The sequence below is a fragment of the Mastomys coucha genome, unplaced genomic scaffold, assembly GCF_008632895.1.
Source record: "Mastomys coucha isolate ucsf_1 unplaced genomic scaffold, UCSF_Mcou_1 pScaffold16, whole genome shotgun sequence".
NCBI classification, from domain to species: domain Eukaryota; kingdom Metazoa; phylum Chordata; class Mammalia; order Rodentia; family Muridae; genus Mastomys; species Mastomys coucha.
The window spans coordinates 92,179,759-92,201,571 of record NW_022196898.1 but is presented as its reverse complement, the minus strand read 5'-3'; the positions used below and the strand labels follow the sequence as shown (position 1 = coordinate 92,201,571).

The window sequence follows — 21,813 nt, the reverse complement described above, 5'->3', positions numbered from 1 at the left end:
TATGTGAGACACAAAGTGAGCAGAAGAGGGAATTATTAATAAAGTAAGATAAGAAGTTATCTAAATTGACAGAGATTAAGCTTCCTTCTAAATATCTGTGCATACCCATAGAGAAATGCCAGGCTCAGCTTAGCTCAGAGGAGCAGTCCTTTGCAGTGACTAGAGAGAATGCAGGGACTCATGGCTACTTAAAGAGCTGAGATTGCATGACCTAAATAAGATATTTACACTGTCCACTCAAAGGATCAGGGAAGATTACGAGAGGGGACAGAAAGAATGGAGCAGCTGGTTATGAAATCATTCCTTCAAAGCATGACACAGCCATTGCAATCATGATCTAACAGGAGATTGGGATGCCTGCACAGGGTCTGACAAGTCTAGACCTGTCACTCAGGGATCAGGAAGGGGCACAAGGGGCCTACAATTCCTAGGCTAATTACTGTCTATTGATGCTTTCTCAAGGAGAGGCTGTCATAGTTTTCAGTTGTATACCAATGATGAGCTCACTGACCTCCAACATATACTTCCCAAGGCATGGACTCATAGATGGCCCTAACTAAACTTAGCAGGTCACAAAGCAGCAAAAAGATGTGCATGTGGCAACAGGACTTGTAGGGAGGAGGATATAGGAGAGGTGACTGAAGATGTGGTGAAAGTAAACAGAATGGGTTCTGTACGTTCTGTTACATATGTTCTTTCAAGCAACAAATTCAGTTAATTAAAATTTATGTTGTTTTTCTTCCTCAACAGTGATTAATAAAGTATGATATAGAAAAACAAGTTCTGTTCCTGTATAGTAGGGAAGGTTTGTTTGTTTGCTTGTTTACACTAATAATGACTTTATCAAATCTCTTTCAATGTATCAGGGGCTTGACAGACTGGAATTTCAAGCTCATTTTACCTAGTATTTTATCTCTATGATTGTTTAGATGAGAGACAGTATAGATAATAATTAACTGTACAAAATGGAGGGAGGACTTTAGAATGACTGTACAATTTATTGTGGTTCTATTTTATGACACTATTCTATAGAAATCACAAAGTCTGTATGTATGCTTAGGGAAATAACTGAAAATGGAAAGCAATGTATTATGTCTCAAAAAGAGATGGTGCTATTTATTTTATAATTTTCTGATCTCTTTAACCATTTCCAAACCAAACCAAAAAAAACTATTAGATAACCTAGTAATGTGTTCACCTGTACATGAACTTTGACCTTTGCACCATCCTCAATCAGCTAACAGGTGATTTTTAGGAGTATATATAGACCTGACAAAAGACACAGAGAAAGAAAGGGCTCTGGGCGAGCAGGCTGGAATGATGGCATTCTCCAGTGGGGTTGGTATCCTCCTCCTCCTGTACCTGCTACAGGGGTCAGACACTTCCTTGGTAAGGCTGAATGAGAATGGTTATGAAGATATCATCATTGCCATTGATCCTGCTGTGCCAGAAGATGCAACCATAATTGAAAGCATAAAGGTAAGAAAATGGGCTTTTTCCTATTTGAGTTATGAACAATGAAAAGGTTAATAGTAATAGTAAGAGTTACATGGAAACCTCTGAATACTTTGAGAAGTTTAAAAACAGAGCAGACAGTTTGGGAAGGCATAGAATGAGATGAAGGCTCTAAGACATTCCACATGGAGGGTCTAGAGGTTCTAGAAGGGAGAGATGCTATCTCCTCACTGTAAGATCAAAGACGAAGCAGAGAGCCTCTCTGACCTTCAGCTTCCTTGCCTGCCAATTAGAAGTTGGATTCTTGTTCTGTTTTTTGTTATTTACTTATTTATTGTGCGTGCATACACATGTTCTTGCAATACCATTAAGGAAAGAGAAGTAAATGAAAAGAAAAAGGAATTATAAGTATGCCTTCTTTTTCAGGGTCATCAGTAACATCAGAGTGAGTGGGAGAGTAGACTTGATGTTAGTAGGTTACTGTGGAGCATGCTGCCTCAGGAGAGCAGGACAGAGCATAGCACAGCTCTAACAGGCAAGCGTGTTTCCTGCAGGGAAGCCCTCACATAAGCCCCACTCATGATGTGACATGTGAGCAGACACCAAGACGAGAGCCTTGTATGGGTAATAGCAGCTTGTGTCATCAAGGAAACAGTAAATCAGCTGGAGGAAGAGTGTATTACACTGAAGCTGGGAGAGGCTCATGCAGTGGCAGAGCCCAGACTACTAGAAAGCTCATTTTTACATTCCCTCTGAGTAATGAGACTCCATGAAAGAGCTTAGCAGAGGATGTGTGCACTTTGGGGCCTATTCTAGGACCACTCTGTCTACCTGAAACCACAGAAGGCTCAGTCATATCCCATCACTGTATTAATGTAGCATAGGGTTGCAAAAGGAGCCAGGCTATGGTTATGGACAGGGGTGTTGACTGAGACAAGGTGTCAGGAGTGATTCAAGGGATGCTGAACATATTTGGAAAGTATCAAAGACAACATGCTTGTTGATTTATACTTGTGTGGAAAGGAGAAGGTAGAGAGGAAATGTGAAGAGGCAAGGCAAACTTTCCCACTTTGGCATAACTTCTTTTTTTTTAAGTTTTATTGCATTATAATGAGAAAAGTTGCACAATTTCAATTTATTGGAATTTGTTAACATTTAAAAACATTTTAAGTAAATAGAATTAAATCATCTTCTTGTTTTCCTTTTGTACCCCAACTCCTCCCAGAGACCCCACCTTCAATACTTACAATATCGTTTTTGTCATATTCTATTAAATTTAAAAATATTATAAAAGTAAAAGTGAGTTTTATAAAAGTTGTTTGATATAAAACAACAATCAATTTAACAGTCTTATGTAGAACCTTGTCTACAGCAATAGTGAAAATACATACGTTTTTCTCAATATAAATTTTAAATAACTCCAAATGTATTGACTGTATATTTCAAAAAATCCATCACTACTAATATTTCCTTAAATGAACATAAATATATAAAGTGTTTTTGTTTGTTTGTTTGTTTTGTATTTAGTAGAGCTTAAAATTTTGGCTCTTACTTTGATAACTTGATACAAGTGTTACAAACATCAAGCAAAGCATTCAGTCTCACTCTTTGTTATTTTCTTTCCTACAAGCCATCCCCCAAGTTAATTTTCTATGTCTCCCTTGAGCATAGAAATACTTTTGAAATATATAAGCTGGTCTGAAAACCATGATATAGTGTAAAAATATGAAATAAACAATACTACTAATAGAGAGGCTGAGAAAGGAGAAGCCAGATTTCAAGGCCCTTATGTTGTACACAGCAAGACACTGTCACAAATAAGCAGAAAGTGTATATGGATTGTACAATATTGGACCTAATTGTCCAATTACCAAATTAGAGAGACCATTGGATGGCAATCAACAAATTTCTAATTCCTCATATTTTTAGATTTCAATCGATTAAGATCGAATCAATTGGTCTTCGGACAGATGTTGTGTCCTCCTCATCTCTAATCCTGGGTGTGTTAGAGTGCCTGGGAGTGGAGCTTCCTTGGGATAACTTCTTGTAGAGAACTTTCCTCAGCTGGGAAGGGAAACTATAAGAAAGAACTGAACATGGGGAGAAGGAGTTAGCTCGAGGTGGATTCAAATTGAGGTGTTTTTTTGACATCCCGGTAGAAGAGACAGAAATCTGAATTCATGGAGAGATTTAAAATGTGTGCTTAAATAAAAGTTAGAGAGGATCAGTGTGTGGAGGATGTGAATCTACCAAGTGGTTGCAAACAGAGAAAGAGGCCCCCTCACTAAACCTAGGACTTTAGTTTGCTACAAGGTCTCAGATAGTTAGCTCTCCATGGCCTAGAAGCACGCTGCTATCTAAGAAAGCCAGTTGAGTCATGGAAACTCTCAAGGAAGTGCAGTTCCTTGGAGTTATACAATATATAATGTACACAGTTGTACACAGCAAACCTACTGGTCCAATTCATAACTCAGTTTGAACCACCACCACTCTGTTATCTCCTATGTACAGAGAGTACTCCCTGCCTGAAGAACATGGAAGCCTAAATATCTCTTGTTTTGAAAAAAAGGCATCACGGAGAAAGATAAATATTTTATCTTCCTTCTGTTTGTGCTAAACAGCGTCCAGGCCACTTAGTTCTTCACAGCCTTCCTGCACTGGACCTTCATTCTCTGGACTCTGACACTCTGACTAATCTCGTGACTATACACTAATCAGTTTGCAGACTCTTTACAATGCATGTAAGTCAGAGTGCTGGACTCTCAGAAGGCAGCTGGGTGAGAGATGGAGGCCATCAGGAGCAGTGGGCTTATGTTAAAGCTGGAACCATCAGAGGGGTCTGTCCTGATAGACACAGCAGCAGAGACCCAAATGGCTCCTGCACAGTGAAGACATATTTGTTTTTATTTATTTTCTTTTCTTTTATATTTGTTTATATTTTACTGCCCTCTGAGAGACCTTGTTATAAGGAACAGTGACCTTAATTGCTGTTCATACATGTTTCTCTTTATTAGACAGTGACTCTCTGGAGAGAGAAATCCTCTAATAAATTGCAGTGGCTTTGCACTTAAGATAATGGGAGAAATTGAGTATTTTCATGTTGAGTAACAGTTCTGTGATCATTTTTTTTTACATGTGCTATGGAGTGTTACCCTGCCCTCCAAGGGTCCAACCTTCCCACCTCTCCCAAGAGTATGGAAAGAAAGTGCCGTCCTGATAAAGCTCCTGTGAGCTGTTCTCCTTAGCATGCATCTGCTAGAGCTGGCTTTGGTTCATGTCTGGAAATTAGGAGTGTCTTTAGTCTACTAAGGGTAAAGTAACCAGGCTTCAGACATTCCATAGGCCAACCAAAAAGTGTTCACAGGAATAATAGAGTCAAATAAATGACTCTAAACCCCAGGTATATAGCTATGTAAATCAATTATTGTAATCTCTATGTACGTGCCACAAGCTGTCTTTTGAGGTGAAATGTTAGAGGACCTGGAAGCTTTTCCAGGTGCAGAGTGAAGTGAGTTTTGGATCAACAGAGGTCAGGTTAAAAGGGTGGGCAGAGCCTGCTGATGAATGATCTTGATGAATGTCAGCTTTTGTAGTAACAGCTTAAGAGGGATGCCAAAGAAGCATGCCTGAGACATGATTACACTCTCATGATGATATTTACACATCTGTGTCGGGTGCAGTGCTAGCCTCCATCTCCATGGCATGTTCCATTGCAGCCCTGCAGGTGGAGAACGGAGGAGGGGGGAAGGTAGGAGTAGGGGGTAGTGCTCCACTGAGCAGGGTAGTGGGGATACTAAAGGGATTGGAGAGAATGACTTGCATTCTGCCAGAGGTCTGATACTCTAGGCCGAGGGTCACCTCGGAGGAGCTGAGAACGAATTGGGGGCCCCAGAACAGCTCAGTCCACCCTGGGAAAGATGGGGAGGGGAAAGGAAGCAGCTTCCTGGTGGTTTGGGTGCACTAGGCATGAGACAGCATTCTCTGGTCTCACAGATGCAAACGCTGGTCCCACGTGGCATGTTTCTACTTGAAAGGAGGCAATGCATGGTCATAAAATGCTTTATTATAGAAAGGAGAGAGAAGAGATAGGAAAATAGAGGCAAGGCCATGTCCATGTAGAGAGAGGGGGAAGGGAGAGTTAAGATAAGAGTAAGAAAGAAGAGAGACAGAGGGAAAGAGAGCAAGAAAGAGAGGGGGCGGGGCAAACTGCCCCTTATATGGTGGGTTGGGCTACCTGTCTGTGGGGTTTGGCATACCTGGCTGTGGTCAATAGACTGGGGGTAGAGTGCAGCCAGAATGTTGGGAGCTTGGGGCATTGTCTCTGTGATAGATAGTACAGGCTAATGGAGTTCGAGGGGTTGGGGAATCAGCCACCTGTATCTGGGAACACGTCTCCACCATTTCTGTCCCTTGTGGAATTTTTCACTGAGTCTCAGAGAGTTAAGACTCACTCAACCAAAACATAGACTGCTTTTCAAGACCCCACACATCTGTTTCCCTTTGATAATAGGAAATGGTGACTAAAGCATCCACACACCTTTTTGAAGCTACAGAAAAAAGGTTTTTCTTCAAAAATGTGTCTATATTAATTCCTGAGAGCTGGAAAGACAGTGTTGAGTACAGGAGGCCAAAACAGGAGAGTTACAAGCATGTAAGTATCAAGTTTTCCTCTAACTACGACAAAAAAGTGATTTGTGGTGCTTGCTAGCTTTGCTACAAATTTATTGATTCAGAATTTGTCTAAATATTGTCTTTTCCGTTCTTCGAGCATTAATGATCTTTTTAAACATCCTCAGGCTGATATTAAAGTTGCACCTCCCACCCTTGAGGGCAGAGATGAGCCCTACACCAGGCAGTTCACACAGTGTGAAGAGAAAGCAGAATACATCCACTTCACCCCTGACTTTGTACTGGGGAAAAAACAAAGTGAATACGGAGATTCAGGTGAGGCATTTGGTTAAAACATTGCATGTTTGCAACAAGCAACACTCTACTCTTATTAAATAAGCAGATTGGAACAGAAATCCTTGGAATCAAATCTTTATTCCTCTACTAGCTTTATGATATTAAACAAGTGACTTATTTTACAGTGTTTATTCCAAGCCATTTAAATTTTCTCAGAATTTGATGCAGTAGCTGATGTAATCTACATATACTACAATAGTATATCTATATCTTTCTTCAATATCAACCCCCTTAGGAGCATTTTTAATCTTTTTTCCCTAAAGTTGCACCCTGAAAATATCTATACAGCAGAGTTCTGTATATCTGATTAGGCTGTTGACAGGGTTGGTACTTGGCATGCCATAAACTAATATGAGAGATCTTTGACTCCCAAGAACTGAAAATCAAATCCTAGTTTACTGTGACTATGGTACATGTTCCATGATGTTTCCTTGATGGAACATGCTGTGGAATATAAATTCATATTCTGTACAGCAATGAGTACCATTTAATATAAATGCCTTTTTATAAACATTTTATATATAGATCTTAAGAGTTACGGAAAACCTAAACCCAAATGTAAACTCTTTTTCTTCTCTCTCTCCTCTCTCTCCTATCTCTCCTCACTCTTTCTCTGTCTTATCATCTCTCTCCTCTCTGTCTCTCTGTATCTCTCTCTCCTCTCTCTTCTCTCTGTTTCCATCTCTCTCAGTGTCTCTCTCTTTAGGGGTGGTGTGGTGGGTAGAGGACAACTTGAGAGTCATTTCTTGTCCCCTAACCACATGGGGTTCAAGGACTGAACTCAGGTTGTCAGATTGCGTGATGGCAACCACTTTTGCCCACTGAGCTATCTCAGTGGCCTGGAAATTTTTGAGATATAAAATTTATCAATTGAATTATTATTATGTAGTTGAAAAACAATGTCTTACAGGAAAACTGTTGGTCCATGAATGGGCTCATCTTCGCTGGGGAGTATTTGATGAGTACAATGAAGACCATCCATTCTACAGTGCTTCATCAAAGAAAATCGAAGCAACAAGGCATGGACTGACTCCTAAGTACCCTTAAATGACCTCCAGCTTTTAACTGCCCTAGAGTCCTTTCCAATGACAAGCATCCATGTTTTTGTCCCAAGGCAGATGAAATATCATGAGCCTATTTTATGCTTATTTTAGGCCATTTTCCTTGAAGACAATGACTATCTATGCAAAAATATACAGAGCCTCAATGCTAACCATTTAGTTGACATTTTGACTCTTTTTATTTACACATCTTTCACATAGATACCAGAACTCCTTCAGAATTTGCTTACTGGATTTGAACTGTAAGCCAATGAAATGCATTCTAGCTATAACCTAATGTATCTGTTCCGGTCAGTGCCAGCTATGATTCTCCCCTGGAACACCACACATCAACCCTTCTTTATTCCATTGTCTTTCTTAGCAGTCCCTCCTTCTCTGACTCCAGTCACATTGTCCTCTGATCAAAAGACAACCCTTCTTTATTCCATTGTCTTTCTTGGAAGTCCCTCCTTCTCTGACTCCAGTCACATTGTCCTCTGGATAAAAAGATGTTCCTTAGTTAAGGCACATGTAGTTATGCGATGGTCCACTCTTCAAGGATATCGTCCTGGAAAAGAATACTACACTCCAAAAATAAATGGTCCACAGTTTCTGTCAATGAGGTGCCTACAGAAACTTGGTACAAGGCCAGCTGCAGGAATGTCTAAGGGAAAGACCTACCCACAGCTTTCATTGCGGCTGACAGCCTTGCTGTGTGTGACTAGAGATACCCCTTTTTTTTCATTATAGTTTATTTTTTTATTTTAATTTTATTTACATCCCGCTGACTGCCACCCTTCCCAGTCACCCCTCCCACAATCATTTCCACATCCCTCATCAACCTCCCCTTCCCCTCTGAGTATGTGGGGGCTCCCTGACTATCCCCTGACTCTGGAACTTCAAGGGAGACAGAACTTTTTAAAGTTGTATTTTGATTTGATATTCATTTGTTTAAGTAGTTGTGAGAAATTATTGAGTAAAGATGAGATTGAACCCTTGGTAAAGAACATTAGGAAGTTTTTATTTTTTTGGTAGAACATGATTTTTAATATTTTCAACTGTTGATATTCATCAAACAGAATAGTTATTTGAAGATATATTTCATTGTTATGTCTCCATTTTCATTTCTGATTTTACTAATTTGGATACTGTCTCTGTGCCCTCTGGTTAGTCTGGCTAAGGGTTTATCTATCTTGTTGAGTTTCTCAAAGAACCAGCTCCTGGTTTGGTTGATTCTTTGTATAGTTCTCTTTGTTTCTATTTGATTTGAATTTTTCCTGCTGTCTACTCCTCTTGCGTGTATTTGCTTCTTTTTGTTCTAGAGCTTTCAGGTGTACTGTCAAGCTGCTAGTGTAAGCTCTCTCCAGTTTCTTTTTAGAGGCACTTAGAGCTATGAGATTTCCTTCTACCACTGCTTTCATTGTATCCCATGAGTTTTGGTATGATGTGTCTTCATTTTCATTAAATTCTAAAAACCTTTAATTTCTTTATTCCTTCCTTGACCAAGTTATCATTGAATAGAGCATTTTTCAGCTTCCATGTGTATGTGTGCTTTCCGTTGTTTTTGTTGGTATTTAAGACCAGCCTTAGTCCATGGTGATCTGATAGGGTGCATGGGATTATTTCAATCTTCTTGTATCTGTTTTGGCCTGTTTTGTGACCAATTATATGGTCAGTTTTGGAGAAGGTAACATGAGGTGCTGAGAAAAAGGTGTATTCTTTTGCTTTTGAATGAAATGTTCTATAAATGTCTGTTAGATCCATTTGTTTCATAACTTCTGTTGGTTTCATTGTGACTCTGTTTAGTTTCTGTTTCTATGATCTGTCCATTGCTGAGTTTGGGGTGTTGAAATGTCCCACTCTTATTGTGTGGGGTGCGATGTATGCTTTGAGCTTTAGTAAAGTTTCTTTTATGAATATTGGTGACCCTGTGTTCAGAATTGAGAGTTCATCTTGGTAGATTACTCCTTTGACCAGTATGAAGTGTCCTTCCTTGTCTTTTTTTTTTTTGATAACTTTTGTTTGAGAGTTGATTTTATTTGATATTAGAATAACTACTCCACTTTGTTTCTTGGGAACATTTGCTTAGAAAATTGTTTTCCAACCTTTTACTCTAAGGTAGTGTCTGCCTTTGTCACTGAGGTGTGTTTCCTGTGTGCAGCAAAATGCTGCCTCCTGTTTATGTATCCAGTCTGTTAGTCTATGTCTTCTTATCAGGGAATTGAGTCTGTTGATGTTAAGAAATATTAAGGAAAAGTGATTGCTATTCCCTATTAATTTTGTTGTTACATGTGGTATTATGTTTTGTGACTGTCTTCTTTTGGGTTTGTTGAAAGATTACTTTCTTGCTTTTTCTAGGGTGTAGTTTCCCTCCTTGTGTTGATGTTTTCTATCTATTACCCTTTGTAGGACTGGATTTATAAAAAGATATTGTGTAAATTTGGTTTTGTCATAGAATATCTTGTTTTCTCCATCTATGGTAATTGAGAGTTTTGCTGGGTATAGAAGCATGGGATGGTATTGTGTTCTCTTAGAGTCTGTATAACATCTACCCAGGATCTTCTAGCTTTCATAGTCTCTGGTAAGAAGTCTGGTGTAATTCTGATAGGTCTGCCTTTATATATTACTTGACCTTTTCCTCACTGCTTTTAATATTATTTATTTGTTTAGTGAATTTGGTGTTATGATTATTATGTGACAGGAGGAATTTCTTTTGTGGTCCAGTCGATTTGGAGTTCTGTAGGCTTCTTATATGTTCATGGGCATTTCTTTCTTTAAGTTAGGGAAGTTTTCTTCTATAATTTCGTTGAAGATATTTACTGGCCCTTTGAGTTGGGAATCATCACTCTCTTCTATACCTATTATCCTTAGGTTTCCTCTTCTCATTGTGTCCTGGATTTCCTGGGTGTTTTGGGTTAGGAGCTTTTTGCTTTTTGCATTTTCTTTGTTGTGTTAGTGTCTTCTGCACCTGAGATTCTCTCTTCTATCTCTTGTATTCTGATGGTGATGCTTACATCTATGACCCCTGATTTCTTTCCTAGGTTTTCTACCCCCAGGGTTGTCTCTCTTTGTGATTTCTTTACTGTTTCTATTTCCATTTTTAGATCCCGGATGGTTTTGTTCATTTCCTTTGCCTGTTGTGTTTTCCTAAATTCTTTAAGGGATTTTTGGGTTTCCTCTTTAAGGGCTTCTAGCTGTTTAACTGTGTTCTCCTGTATTTCTTTAAGGGAGTTATTTATATCCTTCTTAAAGTCCTCTATCACCATCATGAGAAGTGATTTTAGATCCAAATCTTGCTTTTCTGGTGTGATGGTATATCCAGGACTTGCTATAGTGGGAGAATGGGTTCTGATGATTCCAAGTAACCTTAGTTTATGTTTCTTATGTTCTTATTATTGCCTCCTGCCACCTGGTTATCTCTAGTGCTACCTGCCCTCACTATATCCAACTGGAGTCTGTCCTTCCTGTGATCTTGGTTGTGTCAGAACTCTTCATAGTTCACATGTCTCCGTGCTCCTATGATTTTGGGATCCTGGGATCCTGAAATCCCAACTGTGTTAGAACTCCTGGGAGTCAAGCCTCATCTGGGACCCTGAAATGCTGGTGTGACCAAGCTCCTGTCATCCTGGGATCCTGGGACCCTGAGGACCTGGGCATGTTAGAGCACCTGGGAGTGGAGTTTTTCTGGGTTTTGTGGAACTGGCTTCTGAGTTCATGCCCAAAGTCTGCTCAGGACAACTCTGATCCCATGATCCTGGGCATGTTAGAGTGCCTGGGAGTGGATCATCCTCTGGGTGTTGTAGGTCTGACTTCAGAGTTTTTGCCCATGATATCTGATCCTATGAGATCCTGGGCATGTTAGAGTGCCTGGGAGTGGGTCTTCCTCTGGATGTTGTGGGACTGGCTGTGGAGTTCAAGCCCAAGGTCTGCTCAGGGCAGCAGCCCAGACCAGAAGGTCATTAGAGTTTCTTGAAAAGCAAATGATTTCTTTCATTGACCCTCTTAACCTTTGCCAACAGTGTAGGAAGGATGTGGCACCTACAAAAGAAATACTTTGCCACAAAGCCCAGGGAACAGGACCACTTTTAAAATGAATGACTAGCTTGTCTCTTAGATTCAATTCCATATTTTCAGGTGCTCCACTGGGATCACAGGTATGAATAGAGTCCATACATGCCAAGGGAGTACCTGCATAACCAGAAGGTGCAGAACTAATTCTACCACAAAGTTATATGAAAAGGATTGTCAATTCTTCCCTGATAAAGTTCAATCAGAAAAGGCATCCATAATGTTCATGCAAAGTATCGATTCTGTAAGTATACCAGTCACTGTGCCCAGAATCTATAATCAAAGGATTTTTCTAATATCATTAATTTTAAAATAACCATGATGATGATCTTGATGATGATGTAAATAAAAGTAAGAAACTACACATTACTAGGCAAGCACTATACCTGAGATATAAATAATATTAAGAATGACATGAAGATTAAATATGTTAATGTAGAGTTCATTGAACATTGACTGACACCCAGTAAGTATTCATCCTCTATTATATATTGTTAGCACTATTGTCTATTAATAGCTAGATAATTATTGTTAAATATTATGATAAGTCTACTTTAGTGTTAATAGTATTTTATTTGAGCATGCATATTTGCTAAATACTATAAACATTCTCCTTTAATTTTTTAAAAAATGTGGTTTTACTTAAAGTTGAACCCCCCAGATATTCTCCTTCAGACCACTCCCCTGCCCCAATCTCAAAAGTCACTTTTCTTTAATAACTATTGTTAAATACATTCATATGTGTCTATTTGTGTATGTGTGTGCACAAATATATTGAAAACTGACATCCAGAGTCTGTTTCCATTGGTGGTATACATATAATTCAAGGACACTTCTCAGCATTGGACACCCAATAAGGGGGTTCATCTCGTGGAGAGGCCAACCTTGCTTCTCCCAGCAGTGATCAGCTGCTCTTTCTCTAGAGGTAGGAACCCTTGAAATTCTCCTTTTCCAGTTAACATGTCCATGAATGATGCCACTGTTTTAGTCTTGTCTGTGCAGCTATTTCTAGTAAAGACGGCTTCACTGAAAACTTTCTTGTATTTTGGCTCATACAATCATTCCACTACTTCTTCATGATGTTCCCAAACTCATAGATACAGAAAATATAATGTAGATGTATCCATTGGGGTTCACATCATCTGTTGATCTCCGCACTGTGTCCAGTTGTGGGTTTCTGTAATGGTCTCCATTTGCTGAAAAAAGAAGCTTCTTTGATTACGGATAGCTTATCCATCAATAAGCTAACTTATTCATTGATATAAGGAAGAGGGACAAGGGAAAAATAACATCAACGTTGTTTAATTAAGTCTCAAGAAATCATGTTATTTTATACTTTGTATACCTACCATGCAATAAATGCATGGGCATGCATGCACATGCAAACACATACACACACACACACACACACACACACACACACACACACTTAGATACTTGAGCTAACAGAGTCCAAACAAAAGAACAACAGAGTGACAAAAACTCCACTACCCTGCAGAAGAAAACTTTCAAATGATTGATCAGGGTTGTCCTCCAAGAGACTCCAAAAACGTATAGATAGATTATTGATGGAACCCTTAATTGACTTTTGGGGCTTAAGAATTAGCCCCTTTTGCTGAATACATCACACATTTAGGGTATAGGACTCAGGTGACTTGAGTTAGGTCTGACCTGAAAGTTCAGTCTAGTTCACTGTTACAGAAAATACTATGCAAGCTGCCAAAGGAACAAAGCAATTAAAGAGTTCTCCCATTGCAATACACATAAACCACCATGGTCAGCATAGTAAGATATGCATAATGATGCCATATATAGCACTCACATGTTGGTGGCAACCAACAGCAGTCTGATTGAACCTGAGGCCCACTCACAAGGAGGGAAAGCATGCCTGGCCCTCCACCAAGTCAGCTTCCATGGCTAGTGAGGTCATGAACCTTAGCAAAGTCTCAACTAAGTCTGCTTTGGTAGAACAGCAGAATTACTTCTACATTCTAACACTGGGCATACCTCCGCTTTGGTAGACCAGCAGAATCACTTCTACATTATAACACTGGGCATACCTCCGCTTTGGTAGACCAGCAGAATCACTTCTACATTATAACACTGGGCATACTTCCACTTTCTTTTCCAGATCATTTTTTAATACAGGAAATAGTAATTTTCTACAATTTATTACACTTTTAGGTGACTCAATTCTGTAAAAAAGAAAACCATAACCGAGAGGCTCCAACTCTCCATAATGAAAAGTGCAATTACAGAAGTACGTGGGAAGTGATCAGCAATTCTGAGGATTTTCACAACAGCATACCCATGGAGATGCCACCCTCTCCACCCTTCTTCTCACTGCTGAGGATCAGAGAAAGAATTGTGTGCCTAGTTCTTGATGTGTCCGGGAGTATGGCTGTGAGTTCTTGGACTTGTTTTCATTTGTTTGTTTTTCTTTTGAGTATAAAATAGGGATGACCAAATAGCAAACACACACCCTAAACACCACTTGCTATGTGACTTTTTTAATTGTATGATGTCATAAAATACTATCACCACTTGTTATGTGGCCCTTATAATTGTACAATGAAGTAAAATCTATTACTTCCTGAGATCATGACCTGAAAGATATTGAAAAAAAGTATTATACTTAGAGCAACATATCTAAAAAGAGATAACCTAAGGGTATCCATTTTTGATCCAGAAAATTTATGAGGAGAACTCTGATAGCCTTTAGTCAGAACAAGATACTGAAAGGAGATTGTTTTCAACTATGAATCCTGCATATCAAATGCTTAAGAGAAATGAGAATAGGGTATATTGGTGTATGATTAAACTCATTTCATCTCAAGCAGCAGAGTCAATAAGCAGAATGTCCACATGTTGTCATCTTATGTCTCAAGTGTCCGAGTGCTCACTTCATAAAAAGAAAAGCATCACCATGAAGAACAAATGGCTTCCTGCAGTCATTCCTTCTTTGTTTTATCATGCAGTGAATAGTAAGCAGTGTGCTAGACTTTGAAATCAGAGCTACATGTACTTGAGACATGTAGAGTTTATTTAGGGTAAGCAATGGAAGTATGGTCTTGTAATCCTATCATTTGGGGGACTAGGCAAGTTCAAAGTCAGTTGGGTTGCAGTTAGACCCTGTCTCATAAAGCAAAGCAAAAAGCAGGTATCATTATACTCCAGAAATGTTTTTCTCTCTGATCCAGCATCAGCTACTTATGTAAGTCATTCCTATCCCCCACAATTTAGGAGAGACACTCATTTTCACCAAGAGAAGGGCTCAGCTCTAGAGGACTGCATAGGAGCTAACCCTTTGCCAATTCCAAAACTGCCTTTTGCATCTCTGATTATGTATATTTTATTGATACTGCCTGTGCCTCTCCTGACCAGACTAAGAGTTCCACTCAGAACTAGAACCTCCTCTGATCTAGAGTTCATAATATATGTGCTACAATGAGTATGAGCCACAAATAAGCAGGTTTAATATGATAAAGCACTCAGTGACTACACTGTGGGGTGGGACAGATGTGCTAAAGCAGAAATTAAAGTGTCAACAAACAAGGGAAGGTGGTTACTGAAAGGGCAAAGCCTGAGAGGGACTGATGAGATGAACCACAGTGACAGGGGATTTCATGGAAGACAGAAGAACATTCAAAATCACTACACACAGGTAGCCTGAGAAATGTCACTGAGGAGAGAAGAGACTGCCTATGGAAAGATGAATAGACTGCCCCAGATAGGGTCCTGGTAGATCCCTGTTTAAAGGCAAAGTAGGGCTGGTGTGATGGCTCAGCAGGTAAAACAGTCTATCAACATGGGTTCAAGAATCAGGAGAGAACTGACTCCTCAAAACTATCTTCTGACCTCCACATGGACACCATCACACACACACACACACACACACACACACACCAATAATAATAATAAATGATGATGATGATGATGATGATGATGATGATGATGATGATGATGATGATGATGATGATGATGATGATGATGATGATAAAGACAGAAGAGATCACTCAGTAGGTAAAGGTGCTTTTGGGTACCGTAACAACTTGAGTTCACAGTCTGGAACTCAAATGGTGGAAGGCAAGAACTGAGTCCCTGTAGGTGTTCTCTCACCTCTACATGTATACCATGACATCTGTACTCTGGTACAAGTATCCTTGCTCACCCACACACTCAACATACAAAAAAAGTAATAAAAATCAGAAGAGAAAAAGTTGCAGGTAAGCAGGCGAAGAAAAATTGTAGACATGTAGAAGATCTTGTTGTAATTTGGTTCAATAAGTTCGCAAACCAGTTTGGGTATGGCTTGCAGGGAGGATCTAGAGGAAATAAATGTGTGGCATGTATGTCCTGGGCAGTCATCTAGTTAAGAAAGATACGGTTACTGGTGAGTTACCAGAGAGCCAATGCAGTCGTCCCACTGATAGAGAAGCAAGGGAAAGGCTAGAAGTAGAAGGGCAGGGTAGGCAGCCTTCTCAGGGTTAGCAGAAGCTCAGCAGGCTCCTTGCTCAGCGACACAGCCCAGCTATGTTTGGAGACTGAGAGAGTCTGGTTGAGGTCTCAAACCCTGGGTTAGGAGTTTATCTTAACAGGAGTGACTATGTGAAGTGTGTTGCTAAGCTGTGAATCGTTGCCTTAGCTTCAACCCAAGCCCCATCTTTAACTTGGTTACTCAGCCACTGGGAACAGCCTCTAGCAGAGATTATGAAGTTCTTCATGTGCCCCATGTTACATAGAACCATACTTATTAATTTACCAGTTAAAGTTGTAATTGCTTTCTTCTATAGTACAAATTAATAGTTGTCCAGTTCTTGTCAATAAGCCCCAAGCACTCTTTTGTGAAGTTTGCTCTCATCTTCCAGTTGAAAACCACTCATTTCTTTTCTTATCATTTTTCACTCAGACTAATGATCGTCTCAATCGAGTGAACCAAGCAGTAAAATACTTTCTAAAGCAGATAATTGAAAATAGGTCCTGGGTAGGGATGGTACACTTTAGTCACCAGGCCACTATTAAGAGCAAGCTGATTCAAATAAACAGTGACATCGAGAGAGACAAGCTCTTGCAAACATTACCTACAAGTGCCAACGGAGGGACGTCCATCTGCGCTGGAATCAAGGCTGCATTTCAGGTGAAAATCCCACTGCCCATGTATTTTGATCTTTGTTTTGCTTTTAGGACATAGTGAAGTTCTACTGTTCTTACTTGCCTCTTGGTTTTAACATAACTAATCTTAAAAGGTTCTAGACAAAACACACAGGAAAAAATAATTTTGATGTATATGCTATCTTAGCACTAGGGAAATCAAGACACAAGGATGAAAATTTCAAGATCATCTTTGGCTAGACCATCTGAGGCCAGCATGGGATGAATGAGTCTATTTCTCATCTGCAACTTCAACATGCTTAGACCCTTAGCTCCCTGTTATCTAAGTATATAAGGGTTTTCTAATTTGAAGTCCATTTCCTTTTAGTGTTGGTGTGGTTGCTCACTGCACCTGGCTGTATATATGACTGATTTTGTATAAACTGACTGGTTTGTGAGAGGAGAGCAGGGGAAGACAATACATTCCATCTTTTAAGTATTTATTTGCCTGGGTTGTCTGGGGTGATATTTCATTTAGTCCATGTGAATTTTTCCTAGTTCCTGATCCCACCAATCTTTTAAATGAACAAATATCCCATGTATTGGGGGGTAGACAGAAAAATTGTTTATCTTCTTCAAGAGTTATTGAGCATAAGCTCTATGATTCTAAAACAGAAATTATCTCTATCTTACACTATTTCTATAGTTTCTTTTCTAACTTTACATCAGGATTGCTGATCTAATATGATAATATTATTCTGAACTATGCTTGCAGGTATTTAAAAGTGGAGGAAACCAAACGGATGGGACTGAGATCTTTCTGTTGAGTGATGGGGAGGACAGCACAGCCAAACTCTGTATTGACGAGGTGAAAGACAGCGGGGCCGTCGTTCATTTCATTGCCTTGGGACCATCTGCTGAATTTGCTGTAACAAACATGAGCATTCTAACAGGTAAAACATGATCTCTATCACAGACTTTCAATTGTTGTATATAAATGTGGCGCTGATATTCAACTACTTCTTCTAAGCTATATTTTGCAAGAGCCAGGCCAGGGATTGGAGAGCAGAGTCCAACAGACCAACCTCTGTTCTTATCACATTCTTTATCCTGTTGGATTGAAAAGACACATAAAACAGTCAATCCAAACACATAGATCACATTCCTTCATAGCAGGAGGAGTATAGAATAAAATTTGATTGAGACTTACAAGCCTTCCATGCTCACAAAATGTTGTAGCAAGGAAGGAAGGGAAAGGGGGATACAGAATCAAGTTATCCTGAGTCTGGCCTTGAACAAAGTCTTAGATTTTTCAGGACTAAAAGACAATGAGAAAATACAAATTATGGTAACTTATTTAGCATTAATTGTGGTAACTTATTTTAATATATAGATTTGAAGAAAACTGATTATATGATTCTAGTACCTTCTCAAACATAGTAGAGAATACAAAACCAGCAGTAAAAGTATCAATTATTATACTACTTTGGCTTTTATGGTACCAAATATATATACCTGGAGTTTTTTGTGAGTAGCTATACAAACTTCTACAACTCCAAACACATTTATAGTCATTTTACAATTTATTGCTGTCATAAATATTCTAACCACATTCATTGTGATTCTAACCATCCAGTCATTGTCAAGATTCCTTGATACAGCAATTCTTTCATCTTTCCAGTTTTTTGCTTGTAATCTATTTTCTTCTGGAAAAAATCTAAATCATTTAAATAAGAGTTCATAATTCCCCTAAAGGGCTATACAAAAGTCTATGAATTTAAATATACAGAATCTAGTGCCTTTCATATCTATAGCCAGATGAGGTACCTCATGCAACTGAGGTTGCTACACTAAGATAATAAGGTGCATTGCACTTATGATGAATTAAATTAAACTAACATTTCAAAAATGACCTTAAAGGATTTCTGACAATTAATTTAATCTATATGGGAACTTTGAACTTTATTTGAACTGCTATCTCCTTAATCATTAAATTATGGTAAGTACTCTTGTTCTACAAAACAAAGTAGCCTACCATTCACATTTTAGGTGGAATGCATATATCTGTCTCTGATAAAGCCCAGAACAATGGACTCATTGATGCTTTTGGGACCCTGGCTTCAGAAAATGCTGCTGTCACCCATAAGTCACTCCAGGTCAGCATTTTCCCATCCATAGAGGTTTTCTGGTTGCTTTTGCAATAACCAAGAAAAGGTGTAAGGGCAGAGTTCATGAAATCAGCCAGAAAGGAAACATTTAAGAAATGGAGATATTCAAGACTTTAGGACTTGGTTTGTGTAGTTTGGTTTGGTTTGGTTTTTAATTTGGTAACAGGAGTAGAAATAAAATAGTGGTTTTCTCATTTGAGATATTTTTGGTAAGTTCTGAAATAGAGAAAAAGCATAAAGAAGACACAAATATTCAAAGTTGATCTGTATTCATATGCATGATGGATAGAAATAATAGAGGTAAAGAATGACCAGTTAGAAGTATGGTCCAGTCATGTGAGTTGATGAGAAGCTGGGCTTGGGGATGGCATCTCGAATACAAAGGAAAACCTGTTCCCCACCTCTACTTCTCCTAATGCCATTGTGGAACCTTGTTTTCAGAAACTTTGCTGATAAAGAGACAAAAAGCAGTATTCCCATTCAAAAGAACTCAGCATCTATTGAGAGACTGTAAACAGAGACACTTCTATGGCTCCTCTCAGAAGAGACCCTATAGTTTGCTTTCTCTCTTCTCAGGATTCGTAACATCAAAATCAGTTTTTACTTGTTTGGATGGACTCCATTCCAAAGCTTCACTCTCAAACCTGTGCGGAAACTCACTTAAAGATTCCACATTAGCAATCTCCTCGAGAGTATTGATCTCAATAGTCTTCCTGCCTTCCTAGGGACTGAACCTAGAGCCTCTAACACACTAGGCAAGCTTCCTACACTGCACTGTGTCCCAGCTACACACCTGTCTTGGCTTCACTGTGGGAGCCTTTACTCTGTTCTAGTTAAAATACTCTAAACACAGCAAGCATTATCTTTCTGGTCATCAGTAAGATGAGTAAACCACATGTCAAATACAAGCAATCTCTATACTAATTCTCTGTAGTACTTTTAGCATCCTTCATAGCTAACAGTCAACAGCAGCATTTTCAAGAAAACTATGCAAATGCAGCAGGGTCACTGTCCCAACTCCTCAGCTGGTGTTTCCACTTTAAGTCTCCTCTTATACCCTGCCCTTCCTTAAGAGTCTGCATTACCAACCTTGGAACTGACACATGCCAAGAAGCCTTCAGAAAGAGTGCAAATCCATTGGGAGGGAGGGAAGAAGGTAGGGAGGGAGGGAGGGAGGAAGGAAGAAAGCTAAGGTAGCTCAGCATGGGTAAGACTGTCTTCAGATCCAATATGAGGAATTATCTAGAGAAGAAAAAGGAATAAAACTATTTTCTTCTATATTCATTAAGATTTTGGGCTTTTCTTGTTCTTTTGTTGTTTATTTTACATTTAACAGCTTGAAAGCAAGGGTGCCATACTTAACGATAGCCTCTGGCTGAATGACACTGTAGTAATTGACAGCACCGTTGGAAAAGACACATTCTTTCTTGTCACCTGGAATAAGCAAGCCCCTGACATTTATCTCAGGGACCCCAAAGGAACAGAAATCACTAATTTCACAATGAACATGGATTCCAAAATGGCCTATCTCAGTATCCCAGGAACAGCTCAGGTAAGCCACTAGCATTTTAATTTCCCCCTTAGGACATTTTTTTCAAAGAGGCTCTGAGCACATCATAAATGTGAGTGAGTACACTAACTTTACCATCTTCAAAATGAAAGTAAAATGTATGTAATTCCCTTACCTGTGTGATCCAGAGAGCTATGGTGTCTGGTAAAGGGAAAAGAAAATGTGGGTTGATAGAAAAGAGAAGGCATCTGGGAACAGGGAGGAAGAAACCTGGAGAGACCTGGTGACCTAGCGTGGTGAAGTGTCCCATTCTGCCTGCCTGAGTCATGGAATATATGACACTGAGGCCAGAGAATAAGGCCAAAACAAAGGCAGACTTATCAAAACATTATTTTCTAGTTGAGATATCACAAAATGCAAATATCATGCATAATATTACCCTGGATCCCAGTCTAAGGGTCTCAGCTTCAGTACCTGAGGAAGCAAGTCCTTTCAAAGACCACGCAACATAATTTGTTATTTTTTTCTTTACTTCTATGCTTTATTTTTAGAACACATAATGGGAAAAAAAACATGTCAATAGACTAAGTGCTTGCTGTATGTTTCATTGACAATTTTAGGTGGGCATTTGGACTTACAACCTGGAAGCCAAAGTGACCTCAGAGATACTAACGATTACAGTAACCTCTCGGGCAGCAAGTTCTTCTGTGCCACCAATCACTGTAAATGCTAAGGTAAACACGGACACTAACATTTTCCCCAGCCCAACGATTGTGTATGCCGAAGTTCTACAAGGGTACACCCCCATCATTGGAGCCCGAGTGACAGCTACCATAGAATCAAACACTGGAAAGACAGAAGAGCTAGTCCTGTTGGACAACGGGGCAGGTAATTCACAGACTTTTCTGAATAAGCCTCTATGCTTATAGTTCCAAATGTGTCATGTGTTCCTGGGGCAGTGGGTACAACAAGATGGCCGCCTGAAGAGTTAACACAGATTAGGAAGGAATAGCAAGACCAGCAGGAAGTGCAATAGGTAATACCTAAGTGATTAGCAAGCATCTTGCACATGGTAGGCATTCTGTATATGTCAGCTAGTGCAACGATTATGTTTGTAGTCTTGACAGGCAATGCCTGACTCCATCTAAGAAAGGCTCATTCAGAACACTGAGAACACAGGCATTCATTCTAGGTTCATGCTTCTGAGGGGAGTATCATGAAAAAAGTACCATCAAATCAGGTGATGCAGGAATTGTCTCTCAGGTGGGAGAGGGCAACAGAACCTGGGACCCTGACAGCTGAAGGGAATGAAGCAAGAGTGATTCCCCACAGGTGGAACAAGGCACAGATAGAGTCCTGAGAGCTAGGAGCCAGGAGAGGCTAGAGATAGCACAGAGCAGGGGCTGGGCACTGCAGCATCAGGTGATGGGTCTGCCTGGCAGGAAGCTAGGAACTGTAATGGCTGCTCTGTAGGGAGGTGGTGCAGAAGGAACTGTAATGGCTGCTCTGTAGGGAG

General features: G+C 39.5%; 1 protein-coding gene across 1 annotated transcript in view; it reads left to right on the top strand.

Annotated features, from left to right (window-relative positions):
* Positions 1–1,317: 1,317 nt before the first annotated feature.
* LOC116093893 (calcium-activated chloride channel regulator 4A-like) overlaps positions 1,318–21,813 on the top strand; it is a 24,874-nt gene continuing 4,378 nt past the window's right edge. The window contains exons 1-11 of the mRNA XM_031375731.1: positions 1,318–1,479; positions 5,966–6,106; positions 6,252–6,399; positions 7,331–7,439; positions 11,595–11,772; positions 13,713–13,931; positions 16,438–16,665; positions 17,395–17,572; positions 18,669–18,775; positions 20,124–20,339; positions 20,918–21,185. Coding sequence (XP_031231591.1) covers positions 1,318–1,479; positions 5,966–6,106; positions 6,252–6,399; positions 7,331–7,439; positions 11,595–11,772; positions 13,713–13,931; positions 16,438–16,665; positions 17,395–17,572; positions 18,669–18,775; positions 20,124–20,339; positions 20,918–21,185 — 1,954 coding nt within the window. The remainder of the gene's footprint in view (positions 1,480–5,965; positions 6,107–6,251; positions 6,400–7,330; positions 7,440–11,594; positions 11,773–13,712; positions 13,932–16,437; positions 16,666–17,394; positions 17,573–18,668; positions 18,776–20,123; positions 20,340–20,917; positions 21,186–21,813) is intronic.